At 48.2% G+C, this 12,933-nt stretch overlaps 1 protein-coding gene across 3 annotated transcripts in view; it reads left to right on the top strand.

The window, feature by feature from the left end:
* PHF19 (PHD finger protein 19) overlaps positions 1–12,933 on the top strand; it is a 30,982-nt gene extending 18,049 nt beyond the window's left edge. For 2 of the 3 annotated variants that reach the window (XM_037879797.2, XM_043530412.1), the window contains exons 9-15: positions 1,474–1,594; positions 3,268–3,335; positions 3,541–3,711; positions 4,403–4,490; positions 5,395–5,480; positions 6,103–6,198; positions 7,995–12,933. In XM_037879797.2, coding sequence (XP_037735725.1) covers positions 1,474–1,594; positions 3,268–3,335; positions 3,541–3,711; positions 4,403–4,490; positions 5,395–5,480; positions 6,103–6,198; positions 7,995–8,346 — 982 coding nt within the window. In that variant the 3' untranslated portion in view covers positions 8,347–12,933. The remainder of the gene's footprint in view (positions 1–1,473; positions 1,595–3,267; positions 3,336–3,540; positions 3,712–4,402; positions 4,491–5,394; positions 5,481–6,102; positions 6,199–7,994) is intronic. The other variant, XM_037879798.2, reaches the window with a different exon arrangement.

Genomic DNA, 12,933 nt, shown 5'->3' with positions numbered 1-12,933 from the left:
TCTTCAACACCCATCCACTGAAATACAGACAAATCCAAGTTGCTTTCGTTGAACTTTTCAGGTTTAATTAGAAAAGACAGCATTGGGCCAAATCGCTGGAAATCTTGAAATCTGTCAGAAAATACTGATTCCAGTTCTTGCACGTACATTCTAATCTCAACGTCAAACGCAGTGCGCTGTTCCACGTGGCATGATAGTGATGTAAGCAGCAAATCAGGATGTAAAAATATCCCAGTACAGTGGCGCTGAAATAATTTTTAAGGTGGGGGTGCTGAGCTGTGCCCCCTCTTGCCCCTGTCTGCACCCCTCACTGCCCCAGGCTGGGGCCAGTGGGCCATAGCTGGGGGGGGGCTGCAGAGCCCCTGGCCGGTGGTCAGGACCCCAGGCCAGCGGCGGGCTGAGCGGGGCCGGCGGATGGAACCCCAGCTGGCAGGGGGCCAGTGGCCGGTATCCCAGGCCAGCAGCAGAGCCCCCGGGACCAGTGACCAGGACCCGGGCAGCGTGAGTGCCACTGAAAATCAGCTCGTGTGCTGCCTTCAGCACACGGGCTATAGGCTGCCTGCCCCTGCCGTATATAACTGGGGACGTGTTTCCAGGGAGGCAGGATGTAAACGCAGCCAGCACCTATTTTCATGTGACTAGGAGCCTCTGCGGCCAGCCGTCAGCCTCCTGCACTTTGTTTTTCAGCTAACGTTAGATCAGCCAGGAATCCCCCTCCCCACTACCTGAACTGCAGCACTGAGCATGTGGCTGAAACTGACAAAAAGCCAGGAAACTAGGAATGAATCCTGGCACTCCGCAGGTTAGCCAACTCAGTGGGGCTCAGGTATTCTAGCACGTGGTAAATCTCCCCGCATGCAGAGCCCTTTGCAGGATTTTGCCGAACAGGTCAACCTAACAGCCACTTAATCCTCCTTTTCCTGGCTCCCCTTTGACAGATTTAAACCAGCCCTTTAGTTATTCCTCTAATCCACTTTTGTGCATGTGAAAATACAATGGAACCTGCTATGACTCTACAGACCTGCACAGCAGCTACAATGGGACGCTCTGTCCACGTCCTAGACAGCATCCCATGCTGCGGATTAACACACTCTGGTCTCAAGCCTTCTCCATAGTGCAGGCTGCACCTCTGGGTTTCCATTCATGTCTAGCGCACAGATCACGGAGAGGACATATCTGCTACTGTCTGCAGAATGGCAATTCCAGGGAAGGGACAGGCAACTTTCTCTCCCTGCTCTGCTGTTAGCCACGTAGAAATCCATCCATCAGACCCCCTGAACATCCCAGGGGTTACTTGGAGTAGGAGCAGAGGAGAATGGCAGGAGTGGGGAGAAGGCAGCTGCCACGGTGATGGCAAAGCCAGAGCAGGAAGCTCAGGGTTGCAAACCTGAAGTAAATGCAAGTGCATATGAAAGCAGCTCCTGGCCTAAGTGGGGCCTGCTCTCAGCTACTCTTGTTCCTTTGCTCCCACAGGGTCGATGTTGTCCACCTGGCCCTCTATAATCTGGGCGTGCAGAGCAAAAAGAAGTACTTCGACTTTGAGGAAATCCTAGCCTTTGTAAATCACCACTGGGATCCTTTACAGCTCGGAAAGGTAAATACATGGGGCCTGGGATCAGCTTGGGGAAGGCAGCTTGGAGGGAAGGCTGGGCGGCTGCAGGGGAAGTGACGCATGGACCATCCACCCCTTAAAGCCAGGAATGCGGCCTGGCTGACTCCAAAGAAAATAAGACCAGGGTTTCTTTGGGAGCCTCTGTTCCTGTCTGCTCAGACAGCAAAAGGGGAAGCTCATGAGTGTCACTCAGAGAGAAAGGTGAATTCAGGTGTGTTTAATAGTGAAATCCCATGGTGATAAGCTGTGTCTCTTTGCACTCTGTGTGTGTCTATTAGTGGGAAGGAGCCATAAATCACAGGATGCATTTGAATGGCGCTCGTTTGCAAAGGAGCAGAGGGCGGTCACCTTTCAGTGTGCTTCCTTGAGTGGTACAGTGTAGGAAGTATAAAACCGCCTTTGCCTGACTCTTCCTTGGGGGTCCAGGGTGGTTTGCCACAGTGGGGTGGATTTTGTGGCTCTGGATGGACTTGGTTTGTTGCCTGCTTCGAAGCAAATCGTCAGCAGGTGTTTGTACAAGGTGCCCGGGCGCTGCGGGGTCTGTTGTAATCATTTAGTCAATGACTGTGTGCAGGGCAATGGGGGAGACAGAGGGCACCTGGCTGGGGCATTACCAGGGCTTGCAAGATTGACCTCTCATTCTGCCTGCCCACGGAGCACACACTGTACCCGCCTCACTCTGCCAGCTCCCTGGCATGGATTCCATCCAGCAATTCTCTGGCTGGCAGAGGAGCTGGGTTTTACAGGTGGAAGGTGTTGATTGTAGACCTGCTGTAGTCCCCCTGGCAGCTGACTTGTTGGGCAGGATAGCTGGTAGCTTTCCAAAGAGCCTGGGAAAGGGGTGCTTAACCATTGCAATGCTGCCATGTGTCCGAACCCAGTGGTTCTCAACCAGGGGTCTGGGGCTCCCTGGGGGGGCCGTGAGCAGGTTTCAAGGGGGTTGCCAAGCAGGGCCAGTGTTAGACTTGCTGGGGCTTGGGGCAGAAAGCTGAAGTCCCACTGCATGGGGCTGAAGTCTGGGGCCCTGAGCAACTTAGCTTCATAGTGCCCCCTGTGGCATGGGGCCGGGGGCAACTGCCCTGCTTGCTACCCCTTAACACTGGTCCCGGCTTTTATATGCAGAAAACCAGTTGCTGTGGCATGGGGGGTGGAGGGGGCCGTGGAGATTTTATCGCATGTCTGGGGGGGCCTCAGAAAGAAAAAGGTTAAGAACCCCGGTCCTAACCTACCTGGGTCAGCCTCGTGGCGGTGTGCGAGAGCTAGAGGGAAATGGACACGGCTAGTTTCACTGTCCAGGTCCAGTGAAGTGCAGGAAGTAAATGCAACCAACATTTGTTTTAAAAAAATAAAATAATATAGAGCAAAGCAAGAGGAGGGATTTTAACTGTCTTAGGAACACAAGTGGGGAAAACCCAGCACGCTGATGTCCAGACAATAAACACTGCCTGAATGTTTGCATCCTGGAGGTCTGTGGGGTTTTCTTGACTGTGCATTTCTGAACTTTATGATCAAACCTGCTTAGACCAGAGCAGAAAACTATAGTTCTGAATAACCATGGTGACTCTAAAGAGCTCTCTAGCCAGCGTGTGCTCTGGGCTTTGCTGATCATCTGTTCAAGTTACTGAAATGACCTTTTGGCCAATGCTTTATCCCAGCTGACCAGCACTCCGGCCTCAGAACGCGCTCCACACCTGCTCAATGCACTCAACAGCTACAAAAGCAGGTGAGCCTGGGCGAGGGGACTGTTTGATGCAACATTTCAGCTTCAGCAGGTGTGGGGAAGTTGGAGGGGCTGAAATGACTGGGTTTGCAGGGTTTAGGTGTTGAGGTAGGATGGGTGGGAGAGGGGAAGAGTTGGCCATGAAGACTCCCATTCAGCGCTTAAAAATCAATAGCTCACGAGGGGATTTGTATCTTGTGCCCTCTAGGTTTCTGTGCGGTAAGGAAATCAAGAAGAAGAAATGCATCTTTCGCCTGCGAATTCGTGTCCCGCCAAACCCCCCAAGCAAGCTCCTGCCAGAGAAGGTACCAGGTTTGGGCGAGAATGGAGCTTCTGAGCTGAAGAAGAGAGGAAAAAGCAAATACGCCCATAAAAACGGGTCTGTGTCCACGCTTTCACTTCATACTATCCTCTGCTCCTCCTCTGCATCTGTCCTCTTAAGAAAACTGGCTTCCCCATAAACCGTTTGAGCTTTCCCTCCATAGAATGTCTGCTTCTGTCTTAAACTCTGACACAGAAATGATAAGTCGGGGGTCCCCTGGGTTATGCAGCATTCCCCAGTTCTGTGCCAGCCACTACAGTAAACCAGCTTTCCTGGGCTCTCTTGATAATTGTCTGTTTCACAGCATACAGACAGAGAAATTAGATTAAAAACATAGACACTCTTGCTGTATGGTTGCAGTATAACATTATTTTATTCCTTAGAATTCAGAACACACAAGAACCCCAAAACAGAGAGAAACAAACCAGGCTGCTCCATAAAACAGAGAGGCCAAAACTCTCACCACCTTATTGCAACTGGCTCTCTGCAAACTGACTACTAGGCCTTGGTCTCACACTTCTCTCTAGAGCCCCCTTGGCTGCAAGCCGGAATAGGATTTCAAACGACAGCTCGTAAATTTTACAGTTTTCAAAAGACCACACTCCCCACCCTAGGTTTCTTCCTGGCTGCTTGGAACCAAAGTAGACATTTTCTATACACCCCCCTCAGGCCTGTTATGTGATTTACAGTCTCCCAGCAAGTCTGACTCTCATTGTTCTTTGTTTGTGTTTGTTCTTTGCTTTCACAGTTTGCTGCCTCATGAATTTCAACAGCAGAAAAGGCGAGTTGCTAGAAGAAAAAGATCAAAATTTTTGTTGGAGGATGCTATTCCCAGTGTTAGTTTCTCGCTACTCTTTCTTTTGTTACTATCCATGATGTTGTTTTTCAGGGTTGAATTACTGAAGTGTTTTGCTTCCTGTTTTTCAAACATGGAACTGGGCACCATCCTTGTGCTGCTGCTACTGACAGGCATTTAGGAGGCTTGAGTGCTTTCTCCAATTTGCCGTTTTTCCATCCGGCATGGCCCGCGCACTCCCCAGGCAGGGATGACTAATAAAGGCAGGATCAGAGTGCAAATTGAAAGTTTGCCCTTCTGGCCACAAACCAGCCTTCTGATGCCAGTAACAAGAGGCTCAGAGCAGGGAGTTCCAAATCCATCTGTTTAATCTGTGTCCTCGGGGGAGAAAGAAGACTGATGGGAAGGAGGAAGTGTCTTCTGGTGGCTAGAGCACTGGGATGAAAGTTGGGTGTCTCGGGTTCTGTTACAGGGTTTGCCACTGACGTGCTGTGAGACTTGGTCTCCGCCTCTTAGTTTCCCAGCAGGAGGTGTAAAAATTGATTAAACCATTGTAAAAGACTTTGACATCCTCAGATGCGTCAAGTATAATTGTCCCCCATCCTTCCAAACGCCCTCACAGCTTCTCAGTTACAGACAAGAACCAGGGAAAATGGAACCTCAGCTGGCATGGGACATTTTATTATTTTTAATGGAAAAGGTGTCTTTAAAAAAAGAATGGATGGGATTCCCCACAACCCTCCAACTGCGCCCAGCTCCGACCAGCAGCCTCCTGCATGCCCACTCTGCAGAGGGGTAAGGGACTGTCCAAAGCGCAGGTCATCTCAGAGCGTGCAGTAGATGGAAGCTGGAGGCCAACGGGGGTAGGAAACGCTGGCGGTGGTTGCTCACGCCGAGTCGTGGCCTGCTGTCAGCTAATAAATATACTCCTTTTTGCAATGCAGAGTGACTTCGCCTCGGCTTGGAGCACAAACCATCACCTGGCCAGCATTTTTGACTTTACACTGGATGAAATTCAGAGCTTAAAAAGGTAAACTGCATATCTGTCCCGTGGGGCAGTGATGCCTGATGGTAAGAAGAAACCATGCCAGGTCCCTGTGCATGCGTCTCCACTCTTTGCCATGCCGGGGGTAGCCATCACTGTGATTCAGGGGTTGCCCTCTTCACTCCCTCGTGTGCTGGGGAGAGGAGAGATGCCCGAAGGTGAAAGATGTTTGAGGGGCTTAATCAGACAAATCGGCAGTACCAGATTTATATGAGGAATCAAGATTTTCAGTGAGCACCAGCTAATCTACTTGTGCCCTGTTGGGAAATGGAAGCAGGGGGATGGGGAGCCCTTGCTGGCTGCTGGTGAAAGCCCCGTCCTGGCAGGTCTGGAAGTCCTCGGGGTCTGCGCTGGTTACTATGTTCCTGTCTGACTTCTGGGCTTTTAACTAACGCAGTGCAGGCCCCCCAGGCTGTCCTGATAGGGATGCACGCTGCTGCTCTCCTGAATGTCTCCGAACGGGCTGCATGTTTTAGCTGGTGTTCTGTTTGGAGCCGGGTCCTATACGTACACAGAAGGGCGTCTGCTACCGACGCAGCCGGAAATGCTGGGCTCACACAGTGGCTGAGGTCTGGCCAGGATTGACTTCGGTCTCTCTCCCTTCCAGTGCCAGCTCAGGGCAGACTTTTCTTTCTGACCTGGATTCCACAGATGCTGCCAGTACATCTGGCTCTGCGACAACGAGCCTGTCTTATGAATCGAGGTAAGGGGAGGGGAATGGCTGAGACTAGGTTCTTGCCCTTTGATTTTGCATTGATCTTGACTACGCTTGACAGCTTTCTTTTAATTCCCTTTGTTTCTTCCAACCCCTGACGTGATCCTCATTAACTCTTCATTCTCCCCGGCCTTCCAACCTCTGGCTTAGGTAGAGTCATCTCTTGATGATGATGATGATGGGTCACTGGAAGTTATCCTGGACTCCTCTCTTCCCTGCCGTCTCTCTCAGTGCTGGGCAAGCTGTCTCCCAGCTACTCTGCACCCACAGTATTTCCAAGTATTGCTCATCTTTTTCTGTCTCTGCCCTGACACTAAGCAAACCAGACACTGATTAACTGGAGACCGTCCCCAAACATACATGCCTGGCTGCAGGAAAACCCAGCTTCTGTTTTTTAAAATCTCTTCACAAGGATACGCTGCAAAGGAGCTGGTCCCAGGTGGTCCTCGAGCACCTGGCAATAAGGATTCCTGTGTGCTTGCCTTGGGGACTCTGCCCACTGTACAGCTGATGCCCACAGCTGGCGGTCAGTTTGTTCAGTGCCTATTTGAGGTCATTAAATAGAACTGCCTATTTTCCTGCCATCTCCTTGGTGGGGTGAGGGAAGTGCTGTGGTTAATGCAGGAAGGACTGGCCCTGCATTTCTCGGTAAGCAGACCTACCCTTGCTTACCTGGAGCTGATGGGTGTTTTTACATTCATAGGGATAGAAAGACTCATTATTAATGAACTGGCAGCTTTACTGAACACATCCACTCTGCCTAGCCATCTCCACGGGACATCTCCTACCCTGCAGTCCGTTCTGTGCATAAGGACTCTTGTGGCTGTGCAGAGCCCTGATGAAGTACTTGGCAAAAGCACTTCACACAAATAAATAGATTAAAGCTCACAAGCCCCATGGGAAGCTGGCATTAGCGTCATGGCAGAAATGGGTCCATCTAGGCACCGATGGCCATGTTCAGAGAGGAGTACTAGGATATGTCTACATGGCAAAAGAGACCCACGGCAGCGAGTCTCAGCCTGGGTCCACAGGCTCGCAGGTCTCGCACTATAGGTCTAAAGATAGTGTCGATGTTTGGACATGGGCTGGAGCCCAGGCTCCGAGACCCTCCCCTCTCATTGGGTTTCCAGACTCTGGCGAGAGTCTGAGCGTCCATACTGCTGTTTTAGCCCTGCAAGCCTGAGCCACTTGACCTGGGCTCTGAGACTTCCTGCTGTGTTGGGTTTTGTGCCATGTAGCCATATCCTTAACCAACCTCAGGGAGTCTAAGACCATGTAACTTCAACCTTCTTCCAGTGCCTGAGTTACAGAAGTAGGGAGCCCAGTTCAGAGATGAGTCTGATACAATAAACAATCAGTGGCAGAGGCAAGACTAGAACCCAGGAGTCCCAAGAGCCAGCCCCAGGTCTAACCACTAGACCACATGCCCTCCTGTCCTGTAACTCATCAACAGAGTTATCCTAACAAGGGGAGCTGCCTCTCTTCCTAATAATTTGGGCCTTGGATTATTAGCTCCCAGATGGTGGCTAATGGCTCGAAACCTGGCACTTCGCTTCTTGGTGCACGTAAAGTCTCACAGCAGCTGGGACGGGAAACTCAAAACCAAAACTCGCTTTCATTAGCAAACATCCTCCCTACCTGGCTGGCTCAGTGCTGGGTCAGGAGCCCTTGACATCACCAGGCATATGTCTTGTCTAAGAGCCAGCGCTGCTGCATTGTTGTTTTCTTTTGCCAGCATTTCTCTTATCCCCATCCCCTTCTCTCTCTCTCCCTCCCCACCCCAGCAGAAGGAACGTGGGCAGCAGGAAACGAAAGTTGGCGGCTAAAGCCTACGCCCCAGTGGGGGGGAAGAGAAAAGGCATAGAACAAGGTGGGCCCCTGAATGGCTGCGCCTCAGAGAGCAGTGAGACGGCCTGTGCCCCGGAACGCCAGGATGACGGGATTGACAGCCACACCTTGGAGAGCATCAGCGAGGACGACTCCTCCCTCTCCCACCTCAAGTCCTCCATCACCAACTACTTCGGAGCAGCGGGCAGGCTGGTGTGTGGGGAGAAGTACCAGGTGCTAGCCCGCAGGGTGACTCCGGAGGGCAAAGTCCAGTACCTGGTGGAATGGGAAGGCACCACCCCATATTGATCCCTCTGGCTTGGACCAGCCTGGGGAACCTCTCCTAGAATTAAATAGATCTATCAATCAAACAACACCCATGACCTAAACCAAAAGAGGCAAGGGATGTGGATGAGCAGGGCTCCCGCGCTGGCCGTGCACCGATGGGAGAGAGCTTTGACAGCTCTCCTTACGCTTACAGTGGGTTGTGCAGGCGAGGTTTGAAAGGAACACTTACCGGTCTAGGGAACCGTGAAGGACTTAGGACAGGGTATAGCAGAGGCAGTCGGACATGGCAGTTACATCCAAACTTACTGTGAGCTGTGGCATCGGGTGGCTAAAACTGATAGAGTTCTTGTTTTTAATGATGGTTATTTTATTGGTCATTTGTATATACAACTGGCATCGCCTAGTTACGCTTCCCCGAGGGACCCTTTGGCTAAGCCAAAGGAGCCATCTTTGTGGAAGAGAGCAGTTAGTGATATGGCTTTTCATTGTGATACTCTGCTGCGCCATAGAGGCATGGTAGGCCTGTCCGAACCACCCAGCATCTGGCTGATGTCTGATGGAGCAGCTCTTGTGGTGAGAGGAAAGCAAAGGGGGAAGTTTGAGTGGAGAAAGGAAAATCAATCTGTATAGAGCTCAAACTATCATCCCCTCTAGTAACAATAAAAATGCTCTTAGGCAGAAGAACCACATCTAAGTCCACCAGTGTCTTACGATCACATACGAGCCTTAAATAACAGACCAAATTGGTCTTGGTACTAAAGCAGAAAGCACCTACGTAACCAGTTCTATAATGCCTAAGCACCCAAATATCACATTCTTGTGCTGATAGAAAATGCTGGCCAAAGCAATTATATAGTATTTACCTCCTCATCATAGACCCATTCATTAATGGGATATATACATACGTACACTTTTTAGGCCATTCACTTCCAGCCTTTCCAGCCACTGGATAGATTTACATTACAGTTGCTCTTGTCCCATGATATTAAGATGTCAAAGGATGCAGCAGCTCCATTTGCTTATTCTTTTGACAATCACAGTCTTGGAATGAATCAGACAAATGACGTGAGCTTGCCTTAAAACCAAGGAGGGCATTGTTTTGCACTGATGGCATCTTAACTGAAATGGAACCATGGGCATTTATTTTTATAAAGATCATTTTGTTGAATGCTGCCAAATGAGTAGACAAGCCAAAAAAAACCAGCCAAACAAAAAGCAAAACAAAGGAAAAGTGGCTGTATCTCTGTGAATGAAAGAGAGATGTTTGTGTTGGGGGAGGGAATTTCTGTTGCTGCTGCTTTTGGATACATAACAATACATATTGCTATTTGTATTACCTGACATATACCAGCTGAACCAAATCTTTCTACTTAGCACTGCATGATCTCTGTCTTTGTTGCTCTTGCATATATAGTGGAAGAAGAGGATGTAGCCTTGCAGGGCAAGGAAGGGAGAGGCAATGCAGTAACTTAAGAATCGGAAGAACGAATGTAATAAATTATTGGAGGGCGAGCCATGTTTTCCATTATTGGGATTCAGAAAGTGACTTGCTAAGCTGAATTCTGGGATTCAGTTTGCCTACCCAATAATAAAAAATTGCCACTCTTGTCTAATATAAAGTGATATTGTCAGGTAGCTTAGACACAATCTAGGTTGTTTTAAAATATATCTATACTTTTACAAACTCTAATATCAGTAGAAATGTTTTAGATTTTTCTTTTAAACATTCAGTGAAAAGTTATCCACACTTTATAGCCTGGTGGTGGAGAACCCAGAGTGAAACTGACAATAAACAAAAAGGACAAGGTGGGTGAGGGAATATCTCTTTTTATTGAACCAGCTTCTGTTGGTGAAAGACATGTTTTTGAGCTGCATAGAGGTCTTTGTCATGACCTGAAGTTGGTCTGATACAAGATACAACTTCACCCTGCTTGTCTCTCTAATACCCTGGGACCAACCTGACTAGAACCACACCCTGGATAAACAACAGTGAAACTGACAACTCTCCTTTCATTGTCCAAACTGAGTGAAGTGCTAAAATGTAAACATCATAAAGGCAAAAAAAGCAAACTAGAGTTTGCAAATTCTTTCACTTTTATTAATCCCTAAAGGACATGGTTTTAACAGTGTGAATGATTTTATGACCTGGCTGTTGCAAGATGAACTGAAAAGCTCATTTTATTGAAAAAACTTTATTTAAGATCCTCAGTCATTCAGCGTGTGATTCTCCCCTAACTGTCACAGGTGTAAATCAAGAGTTCAAAACAGGTGAGAGAGGAAAATTAGGCTCCATTTTTAAGCAGAAATCCCATGATAAAAGCAGCATTTCTTCACTGGCATCCAAATGAATGGCATAATATTGCCTTAACAGAACAGGTTAAAGTTACAAACCGAAGGCCAAATTATATGATCCTTAACAAAGTAAAACTCCCATTGACGCCACTCTTCAAATAACACCGTGGATAATCCAGGTTGTTGGGGGGTAGTTGTTGTTGTTTTTAATTGTAGTTTCCCTCCCCCGCAAATCTGAATTAAGATCTCTGTATTTCTGTAGTCTGAGTTGATTATATGGCTGAGACCCAGAATGGTGCATACAGCTCCTTGCTGTCCTTTGAGTGTTAGAGATTTTTGGGCCGGATTCTCACTGGATGCACCAGTGTAAATTTGAAGTATTTACATTGCCTTCAGTGGAGGTTTTTCAAGATTATCCCAGAGTAACTAGGATCAGAATCTGGCCTGTTATCAGCTGCTGTAGCAGAAGCAGATTAGTCTGAACATCCAGTGTAGCAGGGTTGTTTTTTTTTTTTAAAAAAAGTCTTTCAGTTAATCTGTCAGAAATGATCTAGCGACACCTCGATGGAAAAGCTGCCACCTGTTTGTAAAATGTGGAGTCTGTCGTTGGGACTGGGTTTGAATCCAGCGAATGGAAACTGTGACTTTAAAAAGTCAATCTGTAGTACATCTCTACTGTTAAAGTAACATCTCACCCCTGAGGCTTGGTCTACACTACCGTCTTATGTCAGTATAGCCCCATCGCTCGGGGGTGGAAAAGCCACAGCCTGGAGCGATGCAGTTCTACGGCTCTAACCCCCGTTGTCGATAGTGCTGTGTCGAGGGGAGAGCTCCTGTCAACACAGCCAATGCTGCTCAGGAAGGTGGAGTTCCTACGCCAAGGGGAGAAGCTCTAAGTGCTACAGTGGCATAGCTGCACTGTCAGTATAGACAAGCCCTTAGTCAAGTGCATAGAAAGCATTAAAAGACTCTCCCAATTACGCAGGTTGTGAGTGAAAAGAAACTGACTTGGCTCCTGAACCTGCATCAGATCTGTGTGGGCATGTGCCCATGGGTCTGCTTGTGTGGATCCAATTGTAGGACTGGGGTCTTTCTATGCATAGTAGTAAGTTTTTTGGTCTCTTGGGACATGATCCAAACCCCATTGGAATCAACAGGAGTCTTTCCACCGACTTCAACAGAGTTTGGGTCAGGCCGGATATAATTTTGCAACTTTTGAGCACAAAAGCTAGTTGTGGGGGTTTTTTTTGTTTTTGTTTTTGCTGTTTCCAAAAGCTAGGCTTTTTTTTAATGATTCGAAGTACTGTAGCTATTTCATGTCCTGTGAAATACATAAGTGCTTTGAATGCAAAGAGGCAATATGAAAAAGACCCTTTATTAAATCTGCTCCTTGTTTTCAGGACATATTCAGGAGCCCCAGGAAAACCAAGAGATTTTTGAGGCTTTCGGTTAGAAATGATCAGGGGTGGGAGAGGGGGGACATAACCCTATTCCTTCTGTATTTGAAATGTAGGCATTAGAGTTGGGTCAATACCCATCGCCTTTCAGAGGGGAAGTGAAAGAGACAAGACCCTGACTCTGCCATGAGCTCTGCATCACCTGTCAACTTCTGTAGGTTCTGCCTGTATGGAGCTTATAACATGGTTGGGGAATTAGTATTTAAGATCTTAAATCAGAAACAGAATACATGTGCATGCTGAAATTGCATGCAACTCCCCTTGAAAAGACAGTAGCAGAAAGTCAATTCCTCCGTTACTTACCTGCTAAGACGAGAGAAGTTTGCAGAGCTGGGGTCCAGGGGCTCAGGCTTGGCTTAGAGCAGTGTGGGGGACACAGCTCCCTGATCTGCTCTGGGTGTTGGTGGAGTGATCAGCTGATGCGCAATGAATGAATCCTGATCTTGCGAGGTGAGGCCTTTCTGTTCATCTCTCAATTGTGTTTCCTCCCCTTTGGAAGCCAAGGAATAGGCAGAATAGGCAGCACAGTGACACCAAGAGGCTCAGAAAGCCATTGCACACTTCAGGAATGTCCGTGCCCCAGTGTGCTGCGGGTGTATGCTTTTTATTTCAGGCCCTGCAAACCAACCAACCAACCTTCCCCACCCCCACCTCTATTCCAGAGCGGGGAATATGGAGCCTTTAAAAACGCTTTGTTCCAGAGGATGTGTTGCATTAGTTCTAATAGATCTTATAATGATTCTGTGCACCTTCTAAAGATTTATGATGTCAAGTTGCTGCTTTTAATAACCAACTTTTGTTATATTCAAGTTGTAATTAATATGTCTGATGTACAATTAAAAAGTCTTTTTTAACATCA

The sequence above is a fragment of the Chelonia mydas genome, chromosome 16, assembly GCF_015237465.2.
Source record: "Chelonia mydas isolate rCheMyd1 chromosome 16, rCheMyd1.pri.v2, whole genome shotgun sequence".
In the NCBI taxonomy this organism is placed as follows: Eukaryota; Metazoa; Chordata; order Testudines; family Cheloniidae; genus Chelonia; species Chelonia mydas.
Note: the sequence above shows the minus strand (reverse complement) of the source record. Positions and strands in the feature narration are given on the sequence as shown.